This window comes from Peromyscus leucopus, chromosome 1 (assembly GCF_004664715.2).
Source record: "Peromyscus leucopus breed LL Stock chromosome 1, UCI_PerLeu_2.1, whole genome shotgun sequence".
In the NCBI taxonomy this organism is placed as follows: domain Eukaryota; kingdom Metazoa; phylum Chordata; class Mammalia; order Rodentia; family Cricetidae; genus Peromyscus; species Peromyscus leucopus.
In genome coordinates this window covers 166,862,954-166,887,286 of record NC_051063.1, presented here as the reverse complement: position 1 = coordinate 166,887,286, position 24,333 = coordinate 166,862,954, and the positions used below count along the sequence as shown (strand labels likewise).

General features: G+C 51.8%; 1 protein-coding gene and 1 pseudogene across 2 annotated transcripts; both read right to left on the bottom strand.

The window, feature by feature from the left end:
• Positions 1-397: 397 nt before the first annotated feature.
• Positions 398-12,350, bottom strand: LOC114687184 (orphan sodium- and chloride-dependent neurotransmitter transporter NTT5-like). Of its 2 annotated transcripts, none has more exons than XM_037200771.1 (12): positions 11,778-12,350; positions 9,569-9,832; positions 9,297-9,454; positions 9,089-9,215; positions 8,809-8,987; positions 7,117-7,227; positions 6,740-6,981; positions 2,728-2,911; positions 2,251-2,452; positions 1,976-2,135; positions 1,484-1,649; positions 398-1,223 (listed from the first exon to the last, which is right to left on the bottom strand). In XM_037200771.1, exons 2-12 carry the CDS (start codon positions 9,810-9,812, stop codon positions 810-812), a joined length of 2,187 nt encoding a protein of 728 aa, XP_037056666.1. In that variant the 5' UTR covers positions 9,813-9,832; positions 11,778-12,350; the 3' UTR covers positions 398-809. The 2 variants fall into 2 exon arrangements, with proteins under 2 accessions (XP_037056666.1, XP_028717734.1); XM_028861901.2 differs by lacking the exon at positions 11,778-12,350 and adding an exon at positions 11,459-11,598.
• Positions 12,351-18,818: 6,468 nt separating this feature from the next.
• On the bottom strand, positions 18,819-23,507 carry LOC114687160 (annotated as a pseudogene).
• Between the last annotated feature and the right edge of the window lie 826 nt (positions 23,508-24,333).

The following is a 24,333-nucleotide window of genomic DNA, read 5'->3' as shown; positions in this document are numbered from 1 at the left end:
GAGCCTTTGGTTGCTAGGGAAAGGCCTATGGCTTGGAAGCTGCTGAGTACTAGGCTCTTCTCCCATCATGAACTGAGTGCTCATGGAGGTTCGGTCGTATGCCAGGTGTGGTTCTAGTGCCTTGCCTTCTCAGTGAGAGCCGTGACGTGGCCTGTTGGGCAGACTCGGTCCTGGGGGCCAGCATGGTGGTCGATATCAGCTTATACCTTGGAAGGTAGTACGTCCTGCACCTTCCTCATGGGTGGGCTGCTTAGGACTTGTGTCCACACAGCCGGAGGGTTCCAGGTCCCCAGGCTACTGTGCGAAGTACGTGTGTGTGTGTGTGTGTGTGTGTGTGTGTGTGTGTGTGTGTGTGTGTATGAGAGAGAGAGAGAGCTCTGTGCCCACAGCTGGTATGTGTAGTCCACTACCTCATTTATTGACAGACAACATTGCTATCTTGGCACCATCTGAGACCATCGTCCCTGGGAGGTCAGCTACACCGCTCCCAGGCATGATGGTTCCACAGGGATAGAGGGGGCTCTGTGTCTCTTAGGAACTGGGGCTGTGCTGGACATCCATATGGGCACACTAAAATTGTGTCCCTATCACAGAGAGTCAGGGGGCCTTGGGCACAGCATCCAGACTGCTGGAAGACGGGCTTCTGAGGTCGACCGTGCCTGTGAGGCCCAGTGAGGGCCCTCACAAGAGTTTGGACTGGGTTTCTGCAAATCCATCTTCTGCTTTGGTGAGGCAGGTACTAGCTTGGTGCACATCACCAATTACTGAAAACAGGTGACGTGGTCACTGCAGAAGCCTCGAGATGCCTGTCACTTCTGTCCAGCGCTGTGGAAGTCCAGATCACTTGCTGCGAGGGTCATGAGCTCTGGTGCCTCGGGGATAGGTAAGGATGAACCTGTTCCCATTTTGCCAACAGGGTTGAGGGTACTAAGGAAGAAGGTCTCTCCAGGAATCTTGCCTAGGAGTAGAGTCTGGCTTTTGTCCTGGGCTCTGAAGGTGAGTCTTCTCTGGGAGTGTGCAGGCCACTGGTTGGCCACGTTGAATATATTTTCTGTCTTTTTAGAGGATGAAGGCTCTTCTTCTACGATCTCGCAGATAATGTGGTCATCCAGGTACCACCAGTGGTACAGTGTTGGCACGGGAATAGGCAGAAGTGCCAGGATACTGAGGAAGGTGACCCAGCTCAGGACTATCTTCTGGTAAGGCTGCTTCACTTCCTGGCCCTGGGAACAGGGACAGTAGACCACAGGGGAAGGGCTTAGTCTGGGTGCAGTGTCCCCAGATCCCCGGGGCAGGAGATTCAGGTGAGGGCTCAGTCTGAGTGCTCAGGGTGCAGGGTTCCCCAAGTCCCCGGGGATAAGAGATGCAGGATGGGGGGGGGGGCTGAGTCTATGTGATTGGGGTTTGGTGTCTCTAGGTCCCTGAGGGTAGGAGATACAGGGTGGGGTGCCCGGCCTCCAGGTTCCCATGGGCAGGGCCGTACCATACTGTTATTCCAGGCGATATAATTGAGGGGTTCCCTGTGATAGAGATTCAGGAAGTAGATGATGAACAGAGAAAGCAGTGTGGGCAATGTCACGTAGCTCCACAGGAAGGTGAAGGGCGCCCACACCAGGCGGCCCAGCTGGCCAAACATCTCAGCCCTAAACCTGGATGAAGGAAGGAGGTGACACTCAGGACATGATGCCCTGGGCATAGGTAGACCTTCCATCTCTGGCTCTCTCAGAAACTCCTGATGTTTGGGGTGGGGGACCAGGCCCTCCCTGGCTCTGGGCCGTGTTTTGGTATCCCATGAGAATAATTCAGTCCACGGGACTGTACCACCACAGCCCCTGGCCTTCAGTGTGCTGAGACTGCGTCTTCCTGTGGGGTCTGCCTGCTCTCTGAGGACCTCGACTCCCATGGAGTGCCTGTGCACCCCGAAGGCCTGGGATGGATTTGATAGGTAAGCAACTCCCCCGGGATTGGAAATCACCTCCTGATTCCATAGACCCAAGCCAGAGAAAGGTTCTGGAACACCACAATGGTGACGAGGACCATGGGGACCAGGTGGTCATCGAACAGCAACACCATGTAGCTCCCGGGGCGGCTGGTGAAGACGATGCTGCCCAGAAGTCCTCCCAAGCAGACAACCACTAAGGGTGGAGGTGGATGGAGCTACATTGGGGTTTGTGAGGTGGGGTCCACGTGAACCCTGGGTGCTGGGGGTGAGGTGGGTACGGGGCAGGTTGCAGGGCAGGGCTTTTGTACCTGGGACCAGCTTGGGATACTTTGTGAAGGTGGGGATGTTGTTCTGCATGGGAAGCACGATGCCCTCCAGGAGCATTAGCATGGTGCCCAGACCTGTGATGACCAGAACCATGAAAAACATGACGGCCCAGAAAGAGGAACCGGGAAACAATGAGGCGACTTGAGAGAAGATCACGTATGCCAGGCCCGGGCTCTCCATGACCTGTGGGGAGAAGGGCTCTGAGGCAGTGCAGTGTCTGGATGGGATGGGGTTGGTATCAGACTTGACTAGTAATGTCTGCCATGGGTAGAGACAGACACTTAGCATGGAAACTGAAGGTAAAAGTGTTGAAAGTTGGCCCTCCTTGGCTGTGTGGTCTTCATGGTCTTGCCCCCCCACCCTGATGTGAGCCTTGGCACACAGATGTGGTGGTAGAGCCATGACTGGCACTATTGGCCGCCGTGAGGCTGCCAGGCTGGCCTCCGTGACAGACGCACCTTCTCCTGCACCAGGATACTGCAGGGCAGGGACAAATGCACCACCTCTTTCTGGAGGTTCCTGGGGAGCTGGCTGACCCAGTTCAGGTATTCCTGTGGCGGTTTGTGGATGATGTCTTTGGGAAGCCAGGAGGTCTGGGGTAGCACACCTTCGTCTATCATCCTGATCAGATTGGAGACATTTCTGATAGGGTAGGGAGAGAAAAGAAGACAGGTAGAAAAGACTGGTTCGTTAGCCATCGCCAAAAAGGAGAATGAGGACCAAGTGTGGTGAGATTGTCTGGAAGTCCGCGGTTGGGGGCCTTATCTTTTGTGTATGTGTGTGTGTGGCATTCTTTGTGTTGTTTTTGTTGAGACAGGGTTTCTTTGTGTAGCCCTGGCTGTCCTGGAACTCACTCTGAACTCAGAGATCCACTTGTCTCTGCCTCCCCAGTGCTGGGGTTGAAACCAACGCCACCAACACTGGCTTTTTTGCCTTTAGCTTAAAAAAGATGAAAAGGAAAGAAACCAGTGGCCCAGCAGTTCAGAGCGCCCGCTGCCTTTGCGAAGGACACCTGACGCTCGCAGCCCTTTCCAAGTCCAGCTGGGGGCTCCAGTGCCCTCTGCTGGCTTGCCTGGGCCAAGCATGCAGGTAGTGCCCTGAACTCACACAGGCACAGACAGAGACAAAGAAATAATATTCTTGGAAAATCTACAGAGTCTCAGTATGGATCCGTGACTGGCCTGGGACTCACAAAGATCTGCCTGCTTTTGCCTCCCGAGTCTGGGATTAAAGGCATGTGCCACTCTGCACAGCAATTTTTAATTTATTTTTAAATGAACATAGTAATAAATTCTAATTTTTATGTGTATGGGTGTTTTGCCTGCATGTATGGCTGTGCATCATGGACATGCCTGGTGCCTAAGGTGAGCCGAGGGTGTTGGATGCCCTGGTAATGGAGTTACAGAGGGTTGAAAGCCACCAGGTAGGTGTTAGACTCAAACCCTGGTCCTCTGGGAAAGCAGCCATCATTCCTAACTACTGAGCCAGGGGTTCTCAACTTGGGGATCACAACCCCTTTGGGGGGCGGCGCCAAATGACCTTTCACAGAGGTCACCTAAGACCATTGGAAAACACAAATATTTATATTAGAATTCATAAAAGTAGCATAATTACAGTTATGAAGTCAATGAAAATGATTTTATGGTTGGGGGTCAGCACAAAATGAAGAACTGTATTAAAAGGTTGCAGCATTAGGAAGGTTGAGAACCATTGATAACTGAGCCATAATTTCCTCTTTTTTTTTTTGTTTTGTTTTGTTTTGTTTTTTTCCAGGCAGGGTTTCTCTGTGTAGCCCTGACTGTCCTGGATCTCGCTCTGTAGACCAGGCTGGCATTGAACTCAGAGAGGTCCACCTGCCTCTGCCTCCTAAATGCTGGGATTAAAGGTGTGAGCCACCACTGTCCAGATTACATCCTTTTCTTATAAAACCACATGTATCATGAGAATCCCATCCTAGTGACCTCTTCTGATTTTAATTGACACTCTCAAACATCTGCCTCCAAATAGCATCAATATACAACTTTGGGGAGTGTTTGTGGGAGTTTGAATGTAATTGGCCCCCATAATCTCATGGGGAGTGGTACTATTAGGAGGTGTGGCATTGTTGGAGGAAGTGTGTTCCTGTGGGGGCGGGCTTTGAGGTCTCTTTTGCTCAAGCTTCCCTCAGCGTGACACCACAAGACAAGTAGACTTCCTGCTGCCTTCCGGTCAAGGAGTAGCGTGCTCAGCTCCAGCACCGCCTCTGCCTGCATGCCGCCATGCTCCCCGTCATGACGATAATGACTGACCCTCTGAAACTGTGAGTGAGCCACCCCAATTAAATGGGTTTGTTTGTTTTGTTCTTACAAGAGTTGCCATGGTCATGGTGTCTCTTCCCAGCAATAGAACCCCTGACCAGAAACTGCAGCAGCCACGTCCTTTTCACTGGTACCTAGTACTCCATTAGTTGATGGCTAGGCCAATTTTTTTAAATGAAATCTTCTTGCTAGGGTTTCAGATTGCAATTACACACCTGCCTACTGGGAGACAATGTCAGTCACCGCTTAGGTCACCGTGAACAAAGCTGAGACTCAGATGTCTGTCACTAGGTGAGCAGTGGCAGTGGGCAGGAGTGGCAGGGCAGGTGATTTGACTTTGAGAAGTACCTGTCTCCAAAGACAGTGGAATTGTTTCGCGCATCCACCAACAAAGCACAAGGCTTCCCGTAGCTTCCCGTGCACACTGGCTCTCACTTAGGCAACTGTAATCCCGGCAGGCATGGCGGTGTGGCCTCACTGGGTTTTACTTTCTGTTTCTCAGATACAAGCTTGCTATTGTGGACCTGCCTGTCATCTCAGCTCAGGAGGCCAAGAGAGGGGGTCACAAGTTCAAAGTCATCCTCAGCTACACAGAGAGGTCAAGGCCAACTTCGGCAACATGAGACCCTGCCTTAAAAAAAAAAAAGACAGGTAGTGGTGTCACACACCTTTAATCCCAGCCCTCAGGAAGCAGGGACAGGTGGATCTCTGAGTTCGAGGCCAGCCTGGTCTACATAGAGAGTTCCAGGACAGCCAAGGCTACACAGAGAAACACTATCTCGAAAAACAAAACAAGTCAAAAAAGTTAAGCCCATGAGATAGTTCAGTGGACAGATCACTTGCCATACCAACTGGAGTTTGCTCTCTGAATCACGGGGGGACGGGGGGGGGGGGACGACGGACAGAGACAGAGAGAGCGCACAAAGTTGTGCTCTGACCTCCACATGCGTGCTTAGATGTGCACCAATTGTGCACCAAGCAAGCAAACGAACGTTCTGCTAACCCTGACCTTCCTGCCCGTGACATCCTAATCGGAAGGAAAACTTTGAGCTGCTCAAGATCTGTGACTGTTACAACAATTAATGAAAACAAGAGACTATGGATTTGAAAAAGAGCAAGGAGAGGCTCATGGGAAGGTTTAGAAGGAAGGGCGGGGAAAATTATGTGACAATGTCTAAAAAAATAAAATAATTAAAAGTGTATCAGAAAATCGGTGTATACAAAACAAATTCCAGTTCTGTGCCCATGGTGGCGGCACATACTTTTATTATTTTGTGTGTATGGGTGTTTTACTTGCATGTGTGTGTGTGTCTACTTTGTGTGGGCAGTGCCCTCAGAGGCCAGAAGAGGGTGTTGGATCCCCCGGGCTGGAATTATAGATGGTTGTGAGTCACCATGTGGGTACTGAGTATTGAACTCAGGTCCTCTGAAGAGCAGCCAGTGTTCTTTTTGTTTGTTTGACTTTTAGTTTGGTTTGGTTTTTGTTTTCCAAGACAGGGATTCTCTGTGTAGCCCTGGCTGTCCTGGATCTCGCTCTATAGACCAAGCTGTCTTCAAACTCAGAGATCCGCCTGCCTCTGCCTCCCAAGTGCTGGGATTAAAGGCGTGCGCCACCACCGCCCGGCTGCTGCCAGTGTTCTTAACCACTAAGCAATCTCTCTTGTCCTGGCATGCTCCTTTAATCCCAGCACTTGAGAGGCAGAGGCAAGTGGATCTCTATGAATATGAGGCCAGTCTGGTCTACAGAGTGAAGTACAGGCCAGCTTCGGATAGACAGTGAGACCCTGTCTCCAAAAACAAACAAACAGACAAAAGCCTGGGCCACACCCAGGACCAGCAAGCAGAGCACCTGGACTGCTCGCCAACACTTAGCCCTTCGAAGCTCACACACACAGTCCACGCCAATGGCTGCTGCCTGCGTGGAGGCAAGCTGTGACAGCAGCCTTCTGGTTAAATAAGCAATCTGGAAATGTTCCTTAGCTTCACTGGCAATTTCTGAAAGTGTTTTCTTCCGTTAGGCACTGGGCATTGGTGGGTTCCCTCTTTGGGTTGTTTACTCTGAGGAAAAGGTGAAGTCGGTTCCAATGGAAGGGTCTGGCTTACAGGACTGTGGCACTGGAGGGTAGCTGAGGTGGGAAGGCCTCTGCTACTCATTGCCGGGTGTGCCACTCACTTCTCAACACAGCTGGAGCCGCTGGTTGTGGTCCAGAACCCCAGCACCAGGAAGATGATGGACGTGCTCAGCAATGAAGTCGCCAGGTTGGCCGCGGCCATAAAGGAGGCCAGCTTGATATAATTGTCACCTCTATTCTGGGAGGAAGAGAAGGTGATGATGGTGCCCATGCCAAGGCCGAGGGAGTAGAGCACATGGCCTCCAGCCTGACGCCACATGTCCAGGGATAACAAGCTAGAGAGCTGTGGGAGAGAGAGGATTCTCAGGTGAGGTCACCAAGGAGCTGGCGGAGGTGAGGGTGCAGGCTGGGAGGAGAGAGGGATGCTGTAGCGAGGGATGGACCCGGGAGGCCTGGCGAAGTGAGGTAGAGGACTCACCTCTGCGGTCACTAGGCGCCTGAGGCTGGCCATGGCACCTTGTAGGAAGAGACTTCGGAGGAAGAAGCAGAAGAGGAGGACGTAGGGGAAGACTATGGAGAAAATCCGCATCTACCCGGGTCGGTCAAGAGAAGCAGGAAGGGGGAGACAGAGAGAACATTAGCAGGGCTGAGGGTCGGCAGGACGCCGTGAAGAGGGGGGTGTCAGCGGCTTGGAGAGGGAATGGGTCAGTGGGAGACGATCAAGGTGCCATTGCCTGAGGACGGACACTCAAGGTTGACCTCCGGCCTGCACAAGCTTGTGCATACTCCCCTGCACAGACGAAAGGTCACGACAGGAGCCTCCCAGTACCCGCCCCAATGCCACCCATGCCCCCAAACCACACAGAATCGTGTTCCTGTCTCCAAAGTCCTTAGGTTTCTTCCCCTCCCCTCCTTTACTTCGAAGTCCTGCCACACAGTCCTGGCCCGGCAAACGCCATCCCCTCGTGCTGTCCAGCTTGTTTTCTGGGACAGGTCTCACTGCCCCGACTAGAGAAGGCTGCTGCCAGTCTCCCATCTCCACACCCGGTCCTGGGATTCCAAGCGTGCCTTTAGGCCTGTTTTTTTTACATGGGTGCTGGAGATAAAACTCAGGCCCTCATGCTTGTGTCTTTGTTTGTTTGTTTGTTTGTTTGTTTGTTTTTCAAAGCAGGGTTTCCTATGTAGCACTGGACATACTGGAACTCACTCTGTAGACCAGGCTGGCCTCGAACTCAGAGATTCACTTGTCTCTGTCTTCCAAGGGTTGGGATCAAAGGTGGGTGCCACCACTGTCTGGCCATGCTTCTTACTCCGCAGGCTGTGAAGACTAACCTCCACTATCAGCCTGACTGGACTTAGAAGCATTCTGGAGGTGGAGCATGCCTCTGGGTGTGTCTGTGGAGCTCTGTCAGAGAGGATCAGTTGAGAGGGAAAGACCTACCTTGAATGTACGTGCCAACACCCTTTGGACATGGATGGAGTAAAAGAGGGAAGAGGAGAAACCATCTGAGCACTAGTGTGTAGCCTACTCGGCCTCCTGTTCTGTGGAGAGCCGAGGATGTGCAGATCCCCAGCCCTGAGTGCCTAGCACGTGGGGTCACATGCTGCCACACCTTCCCCTCCACAGAGGACTGCACACCCTCAAGCTTCCTCAGGAAAGCTGCTCCTCGTCAGGGTGTCTGATGAGAAGAGGAATGTGAGAGAGGCCCTTCCACTCTGGGCCCGAGAGTCCTAGTGGAGTCCGTATCTGCAGGCCTGGTGTCGGGGTTAGTGTGCTGGGCCCCCAGGGATGCTGGAGGGCATCCGGATGTTCACATGGACGCAGAGACCAGAGTGTGGAGATGGGGCAGCCACAGGCACCTCACACACTAGAGAAGGGCACTAGAAAGGAAATCAGCTCTGCAGATTACCACGCATATGGTGGAGGCCAGGGAGGTGCAGGCCAGGGCCCAGGGTGAACCTAGGAGATAGGATTGATGGGCCAAGTTCTGTGCACTGATGTGGATGTGAGGGGTGGTGACCAGAGAGTCATGTCAACAGCTTCCTTGAGGTGCCTATGGCCTCTTCCCTGGGACCCTTGCTGGGGACGCTGGTGGCTATACATGAACCTGTCCTCTGAACACTTGGATGCCCTGAGGCTCAGCAGGAAGGTGGCCATTGGGGCACTTACTGGCACTGAAATCTTTATCCTAAAGATCATGATGACACACAGGAAGGTCCAGGTGGCCAAGAGACACAGGGTGATGTTCAGGACCAGCACCCCAATCCCTTCTTCCATTTGGTTGGAGGCTTGGAGGGTGGTGTGATACCAGAAATACTGGTGGGGCACTGTCCGAAGGCAGGAGAGGTCTGTGGGGGGGGGGAGATCCAGATACTTAGGGGCCACCTCACATGGTACCTCCTGTAACTCTTGCATCTCAGCCAACCCATCTCCCGGTCCCTCTCCTCACCAATCAGACTGACGTTTCCCACCACGGGGCAATATGTCCACGGTGGAGGATAAACAAAGGACTGGCCAAGGTAGATGAGGCTCCAGGAGATCAGGACACTGTTGTACAAGCTCACCAAGACACAAGCCTGGGGAGAACAAGGTGGGCCTGAGGGGCAAAGCAAAGGAGACCAGGCACCGGGAACTTCGGGCTGCCAGCCCCCACCTACCAGTACGCTGGAGTAGCCCAAACCACTGAGCCAGGGGACCAGCTGCTTCCAGGCCCGGATGTTGTCCACACACAGCCACTCTCCGATGATCATCTCCATGTACAGGAGGGGGATCCCCACCAGCAGCAGGAGGAGGAGGTACACCAGCAGAAAGCTGCCTGCGGGGGGTGGGGAGGGCCTTGCTCAGGCAGCTGGGGGCCCCTGGCCCCTCCCATTCCGCCCTGGAGGCCTTGACCCCTTCCTCAACCTCACAGCACAGGCCCTGGCCTCACCGCCTCCATTCTGGTGGCACAGGTAAGGGAAGCGCCACATGCTGCCGAGCCCGATGGAAAAGGACACCAAGATCAGGATGTTCTCTGCCTTCTGTGCCTGGAAGTGGTTCGGGATTTTGGTAATTCGGATCTTTTTGGTCTTGAAGCCCCAGGACAGGGGTATAGGGTTGGTGCTCCTCTTGCTGGATGTGGACTCTTCCTCCGCATGCTCTTCCTTGGGAGATGCTTTGAGATGTTGGTCCATGGCTCAACTCCTAAAGGGGTCTTAAGGTCACCAAAAACAGCAGACTTTAGGGTAGAACCAGTGTCCAGAGAGACACAGGGAAGTGGACGGGCAGAAAGCACTCCTTTGGGGATGGGATGTGGGGATGTTTAATTAATTAATTTTATTTTATTATTTTGTGTGTGTGTGTGTGTGTGTGTGTGTGTGTGTGTGTGTGTGCGTGTATGTAGAGGTCAGAGTTCAATACCACGTCTTCCTCAATCATGCTCCATCTTACTTTCTCCGACAAGTCCAGCACTGAGCCTAGTGTTCATATTTGGCTAAACTGGCTAGTCAGTGACCTCTGGGGATCCATGTCTCTACCTGCCCTTCACTGGGATTACAGATGCTGCCCTGTGCCTCCACACTAGGCTTTTATGCAGACGCTGGGCACTAAACTCAGGTCCTCACGCCCCCACAGTGAGCACTTTACCTCTCCAGTAGGGTTTGAAGACTTTGCACATTAACGCCCTTCCAGTGCCAGAGGGCGACCGTCCTAGTTTACATGCATGCACAGCGGTAGACAGGGACGTGCCTTGCCATGGTCCTGGGATGGCAGCTCCCAGGCTGCTTCTCTCCCTAGGAAAAGCCTTTGGGCCTCTTCTGTAGGCAGAGTGCAGGCAGCATTCTCTTTGGGAACAGAGCAGGAGCCACCCAGCAAGTTTTGAACTTGAGAAGGGAGAGTGCTGTTTGCTAGGTGGGATACCTCCTGGTTGATTTTTTTTTTTAGCTGTGTGGGGGTGGTGGGTGTCCATGAGTATAAATGCCTGTGGAGGCCAGAAGAGGGCGTCAGATCTCGGGAGCTGAATTACAGGCTGCTGAGACTGCCTATGCCTGTGTGGATGCTGTGAACAGCATCTCTTAGCTGCTAAACTATCTCTCCAGTTTGCTGGTTGACATCTGAGGTGTCAGTTTTAACTAGTTCAAGCTGGGTGTGGTGGCACCCCATCATACCCCAACTCCAGAGGGATCAAGAGTTCGAGGCCAACCTGGGCTACACAGTGAGACTTTGTCGCAAGAGTACAAAACGAAACAAGAAACCCTGGCAAATCCTTGACGTGAAATGTTTGCTCCTTTAGGTTTTGGAAGGAGACACAGCTAAACTTACAAACTTATATCACATGACCTTTTTATCTTGTAACACTGAGACTGGAGAAACTTTTGTTACAGTATATGTGGATATTATTATACACAGGATATAACCTATGTATTAATATCTCTATATGTACTATATGAATTTCTCATAAATTCCACACATTTTTCTTCTAGTCTATCATGAGTATTTTCCTATGCCATATTTACTTATTATTTTGTTTCATGAGACAGGATCTCTCTATGTAGCTCTGGCTGTCCCAGAACCTGCTGCGTAAGCTAGGATGGCCTCTAACTCCCAGCAATCCACCTGCCTCTGCCTCCCGAGTGCTGGAATTAAATGAGTGAGTCTACTTATTTTGAGACAGGGTCTCACTGAGTAGCTGTAGCTGTCCTAGAACTCCCTATGTAGATCAAGCTGGCCTGGCACATGAGAAATCCTCCTGCCTCTGCTGTCCTGGGTTGCCACACCCCCCGTAAAAACATGGTTTTTCACAGCTGCTCACTATCCAGGGTTATTCCAGAAACCTGGGTACCGTTTGCAGGCCTTCTGCCTGAGACAGCCCCGCCTACAGCGTCCCTTCGGCGGCCGGGCTCCCGAGCGGGCGAGGCTGGCGTCGAGGCCGGTGGCAGCCGCCAGTACCCGCCTCAGCGCGCGACCTCACCGACGGCGCCGACGGCCCCACCGCACCCCGGCCCCCCGGCCCGCCAGCCGCCCGTGACGTCACCGCGGCCGGAAGACACGCGGCCCTGCCCTGGGTGGGCGGAGTGAGGTCATCAGTGGCCAGTTAGGATTCCCAGGTACAGGTGAAGGGGAAAACGGATGCCAGGAGGAATGCCGGGCCGGGCACGTACCTGTGATCCCAGCGCTTGAAGGAGAGGTCTGGGAGTTCCGGGTCCACTTGGAAGGCAGACAGACAGACAAACCCGAGAGAGGGAGAGAGGGAGGAGAGGGAGGAGAGGGGAAAGGTCGAATCTTAAAGATTAAGGATGTTAATGAGCTAGAAACAAAGAGGAAAATGTAGGTCCAAATACTATTTTTGAACCTACTTGAGGAAGTGTGAAAGAATTTTTTAAAAAAATTAAAAGTGTAAACAGAGTCTCCAAATTTAGAATTGTAAGGACATCGCATGAAATTCTAGATGAACAATTCCCAACCATCCCCCCAAAAGTAGCAGTTCTGGCAAACACACTGTTAAAGGGAGCCAAGGATCTGGGGGTTAAGATTCAGAAGCTGAATACAGACGTATCCCTGAGAGGACCATGGGGCCCGGTGGGCTGAGAGAGGAACTCTACTCAGGCTTCTAATGTCAGTTAAACCAAGCTACTCTAAGGGAGGTCGGTCCACCAACCTTCAGCATCACCTGCTACAGTGATACTGAGAGGTCTAAATTTCCCAGGCGGCGCGCGCCTTTAGTCCCAGCACTGGGGAGGCAGAGGCAGGCGGATCTCTGTGAGTTCGAGGCCAACATGGTCTATAGAGTGAGTTCCAGGACAGCCAGGGCTACACAGAGAAACCCTGTCTCAAAACAAAAACAAAACTCTGTGTGTGTGTGTGTGTGTGTGTGTGTGTGTGTGTGTGTGTGTGTGTACATGCCAGGACCCAGCCATAGCGAGAACATGGCGGTCAGAAGACAACTTGCTGGGTCTGTTCTTTGCTTCTGCCAGCTTGTTCCCAGAGACGCAGGTTGTCGGTTTGTGGCAGTCTTTACCCGCTGAGCTCTCTCACCCGCCTCAATTCCTCTTCGCTGCTGGGTCTTGCCTCTCCTGAAGCTGCAGAGGGGAGTTTGGTGGGCTCTTTCGAGCTTAAGTATGGAGGCTATTCATATGATCTCAGTGAGGGTGTGCGTGAAGGAGTCAGGAACTAAGAGAGGAAGACTAAGGTGAGGAGCGGAGCTTTTCCATAGTGGATAAATCAGAAAATCTCATTTGACTATGGGGAGAGGGAAGGGCAGGGTTACCGTGACATGCTATGCCTTCTTAACTCACAGCAGCTGCGATCACTGATCACCTGCAGACCTGTACACTACTGGCCCACCAACATCCTGTCGTGGGGTGCAGCAGGAGTTCCCACAGAGCTTTGCAGCTCCTGGGTTCCGGAATGTTAGCACCTGGCTGTGATTGGCCTTTTGTGACTGCTACCTCTTGTGTGCGGTACCTTCCATTTGAAGTGTGTAAATCTTATCTGAGAGTCTCCTAAAGGTTCAAAGCTTGTGCAAAACCTGATCGTGGGAGGACTCAGAAAACTGAGATGTCCTGTGACTGGGAATTGCTTTGGCATCTATTTGGGGAACTTAGATAAGAGGTTCTGGTATGCAGAAACTGACTTGCTAAAGGTGTAAATTGTATAACAATAAAAATGCCTTTTGGGAAACTACAGTCAGTCAGTTCACCAGAGGCTGACTGACTTCCCTGCGGCTGTAAAGGCTAAAAATCATCCTAGAGTGACCCTGTTTCTTCCATGGACCCTTGTGAACTAAACACCAGACACAACAATGGAGTAGGAAGCCACTCCTGAGGCCTGCCTCTAGCCGAGGTCTAGACAGTTGATGGTTGCCGCAGAGGGGGAGACACTTTGCTCTGTGGCGCAGTCACCGGCAAGGTGTCCACGAGCCTTTAACCCCTCACCCATGCTCCAAAAAGCAACCCTAACTTAACTCTTCAGGTCGATAAATAAAAAAAGACGTGAATGTAGATGATGACCTAGTTGGGGAGGGGAAGAGGGGGGGAGGGGAAGAGAGAGAATGTGTTAGTTATTTTGTGGCGCTCTTACCCTGCGAGGAAATGTCACGAAACACGACAGAATCCGCTAACAAGAGTTTTATTAAGATGAAAGGGACAGACGAGTGCCCAGTCCTGTGGAAGAGACATGTGTGTAGAGAAGAACAAAGAGGAGCCGGGAATATGGCGCCGGCTTATTATACTACACAGAGAAACCCTGTCTCAAACAAACAAACAAAAACAAAAACAAAAACAAAAAGTCAGCTTGTGAATTTAACTACCAATTCATAAGAAATACATCAGATTGCTGGGGCTGGGGGCGCAGGCTTCTCATTCCAGCTACTTAGGCAGCTGAGGCAAGGGGATTGCAAATGAAAAGTCAGCCTGGGCAACAGTGGGTTTGGGGTCAGCCTCAACAACGTATTGAGACCCTGCCTCAGAAAGCAGAGGAGCGTATGGTACCTGTTATGCCCAGATTGAGACCCCAAAGAGACCACTAAAGACCGAGGATGTCCAGAATGCAACAGCAAGGTTTATTCTGTAGATACAAGCCTAGGCAGGGACCTCATTCCTACACCCAATACAGTGATGCAGGGAGGAGTTGCTCTTTCTTTGTGAGGCTAGCTATTTAAAGGCAAAAACCGCAAGCCCTTCAGGGCAGTTGGGAGGATTGGGGGTTTGGCACGGGTACAACTCGGATTGGTTTATTTTTATTTCTGAAGGTCTCTGTTCTCTTTTAATTGGGTGAGGGTATGTAACCTTTGAATTTACTGGTTGAGGGTTACAATTATCATTTGGGGGGCTGTCCAGGACAAGTCCCAGGCTTTGTCCTTGAGCCGCCATGGGGGCTGGCTGGCCTAGCACGTACTGACTGTGGGGGCTGGCTCAGTGGTCCAGGCTCTGTCCTTGACTCATGCACATAGATCTAAGTTGGTGAGGGGTCCCAGACAGTAAACAACTGGCTGAACCTTGAGCAGTCAGAGTACGTGCAGAAAGGGAGCTACTGCAAGGACTATGTCTTTTGTTCATGGCCCTCCCAGAAACTGCTTGCTTAAGTCTCAGGAAACTGAAACTGAGGCCTGATCTCTGAGAGAAGACTGAGCAGCCTGTTATGGCATCTGCTTGGTCCTTTCAGTACCTAGGATTGGACTCAGGCCACCAGGCTTGGCAACAGGCACCTACGTGCACAGAACCATCTTGCTGACCAAATCCTGTCTATCTCTCCATTTTCTCCTCCTCCTTTCTTTGGTATTACTGGGGACAGAATCCAAGGCGGTGTGTACGCTGGACAAGCCCTGTCCCGCTGACCCATGCCCAGTACTACTACGGTGGAAGGTAAGCCGACTCCCGTGGGTAGTCCTCTGACTCCCACACAGGCGCCATGGCGTATACATACCCACACATACACATTGTTAGCACTCAGGCATTTACGCTGGCCTGCTCTCAGGAACCTAGTAGGACACAGCAGCAGCCATGATCATGGGGGGGGGGGGGGGGGATGCTGGGCAGAGGCAGCAGTGGGCAGCGGGGGAGACACACCATTCGGGCATGGCGGCGGTGGCAGCGGCACATCATTCATACCCCAGGCACTGCATCCGCGTGGAAATGAGTTTATTATAATAGAAAGATAGAAAGGTAAGGAAAGAGGGAGAAAGAAAGAAACAGGGGAGGGAGAGGGCGAGGGTGCACACCTCACGGCAGGGTGGACGAGAAGGGAAGGGGAGGCGGTTCCTTATAATGAGGCTTTTATGTCGGGAGGCAGGGCAGCGCCCAGGGGCGGGATTTCACGGGTGGGTCAGAATACTAACAGTGACATTGTAGCTGCTGCAGCCACAAAGTCCAGCGCTCTCCCCATGCGCATGTGCTATATCTCCTCTCGCCTCTCTGTCCTGCTCTGCTCAGAGGCCACCTCTGCACCTTCTGCAGTAAACCTCCACGAGAGCTCTGTTGCATGGTGTGACTTTGTGGTTCCCCTTGGCTCCAACCCAGCAAGGTCACCTTCTGCCAGTAAACTATTACAACACTCACACACTCATGCACAACAAATGTAGAAAGAAAAAAATTAATACAAAGCTACCAAAAATCATGTAATAGGAAAATCTCGTGTGCGGATATTTACTGGCATTAAGTAACTGCTATTTGTTTAGGTTAATAATATTACTTTTGTCAAATTTTGAGAGGGTACAGATGCATACCAATGTTGTAGAATATTATTTTAAGGTGTGTTACTTTTGCTTATGTTGCATTTGTTTAACTCTGTGTAATGGTGATATTTTATTTGTGCTGAAATGTGATTTTATTTGAATGTTAATAAATAAAGTTGCCTGGGGGTCAGAGCTAATAGCAAGCCAAAGCAGAAGTCTGGCAGTGGTAGCACACACCCTTAATCTGATCACATGGCAGGCAGAGTCTGTGTGTTCAAGGACATAGCCAGCATGGAGACACACACCTTTAATCTCAATACCAACCATAGAGACCTGGAGGTCTGTATAGACAGGCAGTGATGAGGTCATGTGGTTGGGTTTCAACCAATAAGAATGTAGAACAGAAAGTCAATGAAAAGACAGACACACAGCAAGTAGCTCTCTTTCTCAGGGGAAGGACAGCAGTGGCAGCAGGTGGTAAGGTGGTTTTAGTCTCAGCTCTTAGCTACTGCTCTGACCTCTTGGGCTTTTAACTCTGCATTTGGCTCTGTGTTTCTTATTTAATAAGACTGTTACATCTACACTGTGTTACTGTGCCTGTCTTAAAACACCTGATGGTCTAATAAAGAACTGAATGACCAATAGCAAGGCAGGAGAAAGGATAGGCGGGGCTGGCAGGCAGAGAGGATAAATAGAAGGAGAAATCTGGGAGGAGAAAGAGAAGGAAGAGCCAGAGAAGGAAGAGGATAACATCAGGGGCCGGCCACCCAGCTACACAGCAAGCCACAGAGTAAGAGTAAGATTTACTAAAATGATCAAGTTGGTTTCTGCTTCAAAATGATGGGGAAAGGCCAAGTAATGAGCACAGGTCCCTCATGCTCCTCCTTCAGATGTGTTCAGAAACACCAGAATGACAATGAGTGACATCAGAAGGCATCAGGCCTGGTCTGGGACCCAGGGCCCCTTATGACCATAACACCAGTGTAAGGAGAAGGGTGAAGGTGCGTGTGAGAAGGCTGGAGCAAAGGGAAGGCTCAGTCACACCCATGGGCACTAGGAAACTGGCTTGAGACAAAAAGGATCCCAGAGTTAATACAGGAACCTAGGGGACAACTTGCTTTCCTGTTGTCCAATCACACCCACTACAGCAGCCTGGGGTTTGTTCCCAGACAGTCTTGTGGCTCTGCGGCCAAGGACCAAGCACAAGCTGCATCACAGGAGAAAACTTCACTGTGAGCAGAGACTCAGCAAGGTCTTTACTCCGCCAGCTTCTCCAAACCCTTGAGATCTGCTTTGTAATCCTGTTCTGCAGCAGGCCGCAAGAATATATTATAGAGATTCAGCTGTTTATTAAAGCTATACCTAGAAAAGTCAAGGCATTTTTCTAGAGGAAGCTGTTTATCAAGGAATGTTTGGTGTTATTCAGTTTTTAATATATCTGCTGTCTTCTGCTATGAAATTCTTATGTGCCCATATACTACTAGGTCATATGGCAAACAGTTCAGCTTCTCAGACCTGCTGCCAATCCACCCCTGCATGGCCTGGAGACAGGCAATCTGTAGATGCATACATAGCTTTGTTTCTTGTGCAAATGAAGCTCAGATCTCCCTTCCCCAGGCAGGGAAAACCATATTCCAGAGCAATGGACTCAGAACAATGGAGGTTTTTGCATATCCAGGTGGAGTGAAGGGTGGCCAGGATTCCTGGCCAGGCAGAGCCCCATGACCTGGGATAAGAGAAGGAGGCAGAGTTTCTCAGAGTCAGGGGTAAGGAGCAAGGAAGGAAGATGGAGGATGAAGGAACAGAGGACGAAGATGAGGTTGAAAGCATAAGAGCTGAGTTAGGTCTATGACAGGGCAGGAGGTAGGAGAGGAGCTGGACGTGAGGATGGAGCCGAAGCTGTGGAGATAGAATTTTGTCGTGGAGAAGTAAACGGACAAAAGAGCGTGGTGTACATAGATTCCTTTCCCTCAGACACCCCTGCTGGACAGAGCGCTTTCCCCAGGACCCTGGGAGGGATTTTCTCAGGGCAGGCCCTTGGGAAAATGAGTACAACCCCAAAGCCGGAACTGGGGGCAGGCAGAAGGAAGGAGCCTGAAGAAATGGACTCTGACCAGGTGGAAGACCCTGACTTCACTGGGATCTGGCAGGGAGGAGCTGTCCACCCCTTGAGCTCTCCACAGAGGCCCTCAAAGTCTCCCGGTCTTCGGAAGTGCAGGTGTGAGCCGGGAACCCCAAACCCCGACTCTCAGCACATTTGGAGAACATCCACTCTCTGGCTCGCTGAGAATGCAGCCACTGCTCTCCAGACCTCTCTGGTCTCTGGCCATCTGGAAAATAATGATCAGCTCAGTTCTGGAGCCACCTGGCCCGTCCTAGCTGGGCAGGCTTCTAATCGACCCCACCACGAGAGCAGCAATGTCTCTTTTCGAGCAGCTGGGGACCATGTTTTTCAGCCACAGAACTCCGCTGGACCTCAGCCTGGCTGTGTGCAGATGTGCACATGCACTTAGTAAGAGTTGAGATACAAACTTCAAAAACGACTCTTGGGGGTGGTACAATGGCTCAGCTGCACCTGATGACCTGAGTTTCATCACTGGGGACCACGTGCTGGAAGGAGACAACCAAGTCCTACAAGTTGTCCTCTGACCTCCACATGTGCGCTGTGGTGGGCGCACACGCACACATGCACAAACACACACACACACACACACACACACACACACACACACACACTCACTGCTATACATACACCAGGTGAATTTTAAGACTCTAGCCTGTGGTGGGGCTACTATTCTTAGCTGCAAGTCCGATACCATCTTTCCCATTTTGTTGAGGCCATTTTCAGGAACTCCTGGCTGAGGAGAAGGTTCTAGACAAAGCTTGGGAGTTGATCTAGCATCTGAATTCCTGGGGCCGGGAGAGCATGGGAACTCAGACTACATATGTGGTTCTGGGGGTGGGGGATAACAGCATTGTGGAGAAGGCCAACCGCATGAGACAGCTACAGAGAAAACCCTCAGGCTCGGAGTCTGGAGCTGCAGCGACTGATTTATCAGCCATCGGCACTCTGCTTCCCATGCCCCTGCAGGAGACCCACAGAGCAGAAGCAGGGCTGGCAGGCCAAGCCTGGAGTGCACACCACTGAGCAAAGGGAAATACTGTGTGGTGAGAAGAGCCCGGGCAGGCTGCCAGGCTCCTCCCCTCCCTCCGGTCCAGCGGGCCACAGCTGTAAGCTGCTGTTGAGAGCCGCCTCTTCAGTCTGCTGTGAGAGGTCCAAGATGTCTGGCCTGATGAGGGAGTCCGGGGCTCTGCCTTCAGGCTGATAGGGACTTTGTTTTGTAGTCCTGTAGAATGTCCTTTGAGGCCTCTTTGTCCGTCGGTGGCTGGCCACTTCAGCATGCAGGAGAGCTGAGGGGATGCTGTAGGCCTGAAGGGAATCCCCAAGATGAGGCATTATGCAAAGTATGCAGGAATGCGGATCAGGATCAAGGCCCACACTGGGTCACGGTGAGCCTCCTCTGACTATGGAGAGACAGGGAGAGGGGGGGGGTTAACACAGAAAATTCCCAGGAGAAGAAGAAGAGGTGTGGGGCAGGGAGGAAGGTGAAGGCTAGTGAGTCTTCTGTGATCAGAGCCAAGGGTCAGGTACTCAGCCCACAGGGGACTGGAAGGAACCCCAGGATCTGAGAGAGAGTGCACTCACAGTGTTCGAGTCCCAGGCCACGTAGCTGAGGGGCCTCGTGCCTTGCTTAACAAGAGTGGCCACCAACAGGCCTAGTACCACCCCAGGGGAAACATCACGCCACAGCCAGCCACAGCCAGCCACAGCCAGCCACAGCCAGGCCAGATGGGGTGGCTCAGCAGAGCCATGTCTGCAAGGAACCTGTGGAGGGACAAAGAACATGGACAGCCAGTCCAGCCTGCCACTACCTCACGGTCCTTGGCTGTGTTATGCAGCTCTGGCCTGCTTTATCTCAGTTTACCGCCTCTCATCCTATCTAGTTTGCCTTCTAGTCCCCTGCTCCCCAACACCTCCCACGGGGCCCACACCCCTTTCATTCATCCTGGGATGATGTGACAAAGACCCTTCTAGATGCTAAGTACCCAACAGTGAGCCACCTAAGTCAAGCAAACAGAATCCAGACACCACTCAGCCCTTAAGAAGTCAATCCTGGGCTGGAGAGATGGCTCAGAGGCTAAGAGCACTGGCTGCTCTTCCAGAGGTCCTGAGTACAATTCCCAGCACCCACATATTGGCTCACAGCCATCTGTAATGAGATCTGGTGCCCTCTCCTGGCCTGCAGGCATGCATGCTGTATACATAATAAATAAATAAATCTTTAAAAAAAAAAAAAAGTCAATCCTGCTTTCTTTCAGCCACATGTTCTCGGTTTCCGCACACGTGCCAGTGAGGCCCTTTGATCTAGGATGCCAGACTTTTGGGTCTTCTTCCCCTTTCTGCCTCTCTGTCTGTCTGTCCAGGCTCTGCTCAGAACATCTTCCCTGGTACTCCTGCCTAAATTTCCATCCTCACCCTCAGCGCCTCCCATTCCTTCCACTGTGGTCTTGGACACCCTCTGGGCTGTCTGCACATGCTCTTCTCCTCGACCTGTGCTTTGAGGAGAGCTCCATGTGATGAATTCATCCCAGCACCACAAGGGTTTCCGGGCAGAGATGTCCTGGCCTGGGGGAGATGGCACCAATATACACGTAAGACACACAGCGGCGTGTGCCTGTCACCCTGGCACTGGTACAGACAGGAGGGGCTCAGAGGTTCGCTAGCCAGCCAGTTTGGCAGGGTCAAGGGTCAAGAAGAGATCCTGTCTCAAAGAGTAAGTGGAGAGCGACTGAGAAAAACACCCGACACGTGTGCACACACAAGCATGAACAGGCACACAAACACCCACACACCCACACTTGAGTCTCAATAAGTGTTTGGTGGTAGCCATCAAGGTGACTCAGTGGGTAAAGGCGCCTGCCGCCAGGTCCGATGACCTGAGTTCAGTCCCTGGGACCCGTATGGTAGAAGAGGACCAAACCTCACAAATGCGCTGTGTCCCGCACACGCCCATACACATTCACGCACCCACACAAGATAAATGTCCAAAAATATGGGGCTGGAGGGATGGGTCAGTTAAGAGTACTCGTCGCTCTTGCTGAGAATCCAGCTCATAACTGTCAATCACTCCAGTTCCAGGACATCTGATATCCTCTTCTGGCCTCCATGAGCACCAGGGTGCAGGCAAAACATTCACACACATGAAATAACTAAGAATGTTAGGTGAGGTAATAAATGAGTTGGTGAGGGAGGGAACAGACTCTGAGGACCACTTGCGAATGCCGCTTCTGGCACCTGCCTTGGATCTACAGCACTTGTCTGGCTGGTCTTCTTTTTGGAGCTAGGGTCTCTCTGTGTAGATCAGACTGGCCTTGGAGTCACTGGAATCTGCCTGCCTCTGCCCCATGGTGCCCATCCTATTAATTTCTGAACAGCTCTGACAAAATCCTTGCCACAAAGACATTTAGGGAGGAAAGGTTTGCTTGGCTCTTGACTTCTTAGGGAGTTTGGTCTGTCATGCTGGGGAAGAAATGACCGTGGAATATGGAGTGAACCAGGAAGCAGAGGAAGCAGGCTAGAGTCAGGTTGAGTATCACTTCTAAAGGCCTGGCCCACGGTCCACTCCCACCAGCCAGGCTCAAACAGCCTTCAAAAGAGCCCCACAAGCTGGACACTGAATATTCAAAACGCAAGCTTGTGGCTAACACCTCACATGTGAACCTCCACGGAACCAAGCCTCGGGCTGGAGGTTAAGTCTGCTCTCGGATCCCACTGCAGTCCTTGGAGCTCGGCCTTCCTGGATCAGGCCATTCTCGCACCACGTCTTTCTCTCTTTGTTTTTTGTTTTTTCAAGACAGGGTTTCTCTGTGTAACCCTGGCTGTCCTGGAACTCGCTCTGTAGACCTCAAACTCACAGACATCCACCCACCTCTGCCTCCCAAGTGCTTCAATGCCCGGCTTTTCTCACCACATCTTTATCATCCTAGCCCTAGTCACCACAGGCTCTTCCTTGAAATCTTTTTTTTTGTTTTGTTTTGTTTTGTTTTTTCGAGACAGGGTTTCTCTGTGTAGCTTTGCGCCTTTCCTGGGACTCACTTGGTAGCCCAGGCTGACCTCGAACTCACAGAGATCCGCCTGCCTCTGCCTCCCGAGTGCTGGGATTAAAGGCATGTACCACCACCGCCCAGCTCTTCCTTGAAATCTTACCCTGTCCGTCAGTGCTGCTGTGTCTGGACCCCTAGAATGCAAGCTCCTGAACACAGGCTGCTAACTTTGGTTTAGGCCGTGTCCCTGGCCACCAACAGGCCGTAAAGCCCAAAGCACATGAAACACACAAAAGTATGATAAATAAACATTTCTCAGAGGCCTTGAAGTTAAGGGCCCTTCTGTCACACTAGTTCATATTAGAAATGACAGGAAAGCCGTCAACCCTCCAAAAGATCCATGCTCTGGAGGCCTGGCATGGGCCTTTACCTCTTGGCCCCATGGGCCCAGGCTACAGCAAGGTTTTCACATATGATGATGCTGATGATGGGCAGTGCGACCCAGCATTCACTCTGCAGCCAAAAGCAGTAGACGCCTGAAGGGTGGATGAAGAAGAGGCCACACAGGAACATCACCGTGGAAGCACCCGCTGGAGGAAACACTGGGTCTGCACCAGGATCAAGGGGTCTGGTAGATGACTGGTCTAAGGGGAGACCACGGCCAGGGCTGGTGTTCAGGCTGTGGGAGAGCAGGGAAGACCTACAGTATCCTTGGCTGTCTGCAGAAGAAGGTGTCCTGGAGTGGAATAACGATGCCCAGCACGAACGTTACAACGGCACACAAGCCCAGACTCAGCAGCCACAGGAAGGAGAGGACGGTCCAGAAGGCAGACTCAGCAAAGAGCCGGATGACTTCAGTAAAGGTCAGGAACACAAAGCGAGGGCTCCTCAGTCTCTCTGCCTTCTCTAAAAGCTCCCTGGAGCCGAGTCGGAGAGGAGAGCAGCCCTCCTGGCACACGGAACGGGACCCCGCCCCTGCAGGCAGTGGAAGGCTCTTCCAGCTGCATTTCCACATTACCAGAGCTATGCATCACGTTTCTTTCTGGGACTAGTGAAAGCTGAACTCCCTGTGGTGCAGAGCGGACTTCCTGGCTTCTCCTTTGCCTTCACCATCTCCACTGACCTTCAGAAACTGCTTCTGGATGTTGCATCCGGGCCCCTTGCTGAGGACAGCGCTCCTGGGCCGGTAGGAGGCTGCTGAGCCAGGAACTGTAGGTGGAGATAGGGTTGTCAGGGGGCCGCACCTCGGCAGGTAGGACCCCCTGGGCTACCAGCATCGTAAGCGTCTCTGTGTTCCTGGGGATGGGGTGATTAGCACCGTGAGGCCCTTTGGCACTGCCCACCCCCCCGCTCGTCTTACAGAGGAGAGCCATCTCAAGCCATGTTACTGACGGGGCAAAGGGAAGGATGCGGTGGAATCTAGAGGATGCCCATCCCAGGGCCAGGAAGAACACACGCCCCTGCAGAACCTGGGGCAGGCATTTTCTGCAGACTTCCGGGGGACTCTGTGGTCTTGGTCTTCGTGATCTTTTGTGAGACTAGTAGGGAAAAATCCATCTAAGCTCCACATTTCAGAGAGTGGGGGCAGCTTCCTCAGACCGAAGCGCATGGCCGCCCCAAGCTGTGCCCTGTGAAAGTACTGTCACCTTGACGCTGACCAGAGCTCTTGCCAAGAGGAAAATGCAAGCTTTGTGAAAATGAGTATAGATTGATCGTGTCCTAGAAATTAAAATAGGATGCTATTCTGGGAACAAGACAGTTACATACTTAGACTAATATTCTCATTGTGAATAATTAAGCCGAAAGAGATTTTTAATCTTCTTATGAGAATAAAAATGTTAGCTGGACAGTGGTGGCACACGTCTTTAATCCCAGCACTTGGGAGGCAGAAGCAGGTGGATCTCTGTGAGTTCAAGGCCAGCCTGGGCTACAGAGTGAGTTCCAGGAAAGGCACCAAAGCTACACAGAGAAACCCTGTCTTGAAAAAACAAACAAACAAAAAGTAAAACTGTTAACAAGAGGCTGGAAAGTGCTCAGCAACTGATAGGAACACTTGCTGCTCTTCCAGAGGACACAAGTTTGATTCCCCACACCCATGTCCAGATCCCATGTCAGGAGACTCCTAAATTCCTGGGGCTCCAGCTCCTGGGCGTCTTATGGCTTCTTCTGCCTTCTCCATCTACATACACACTGAATAAATGAATGTGAAAACATCAGTTAATTAAATAAAATATATAAACAGTGGTGTAGAAGCCAAAACCTGTCCCTGCACCATGGTGCCTTTTTTTTTTTTAATTAATTAATTTTTTTTTTTGAGACAGGGCCTCTCTTCCTGGCTGGCCTAGAGCTCACTATGTACACCTTGTTAATATTTTGACCCACCCCTTGGGGCCACCCTGCGTCCTGATGTGGAAGCCTCCCCTTAAGGAAAAACTCCGCCC

What these genes read in the sequence shown, in the direction of transcription:
- LOC114687184 (XM_037200771.1), bottom strand. Translation starts at nt 9,812, where the DNA reads ATGGACCAACATCTCAAAGCATCTCCCAAGGAAGAGCATGCGGAGGAA. An exon ending in GTATCCTGGTGCAGGAGAAG is followed by an intron (nt 2,453 to 2,727) that starts GTGCGTCTGTCA and finishes TTCTCCCCACAG; the next exon opens with GTCATGGAGAGCCCGGGCCT. An exon ending in TCGCCTGGAATAACAGTATG is followed by an intron (nt 1,224 to 1,483) that starts GTACGGCCCTGC and finishes CCCTGTTCCCAG; the next exon opens with GGCCAGGAAGTGAAGCAGCC.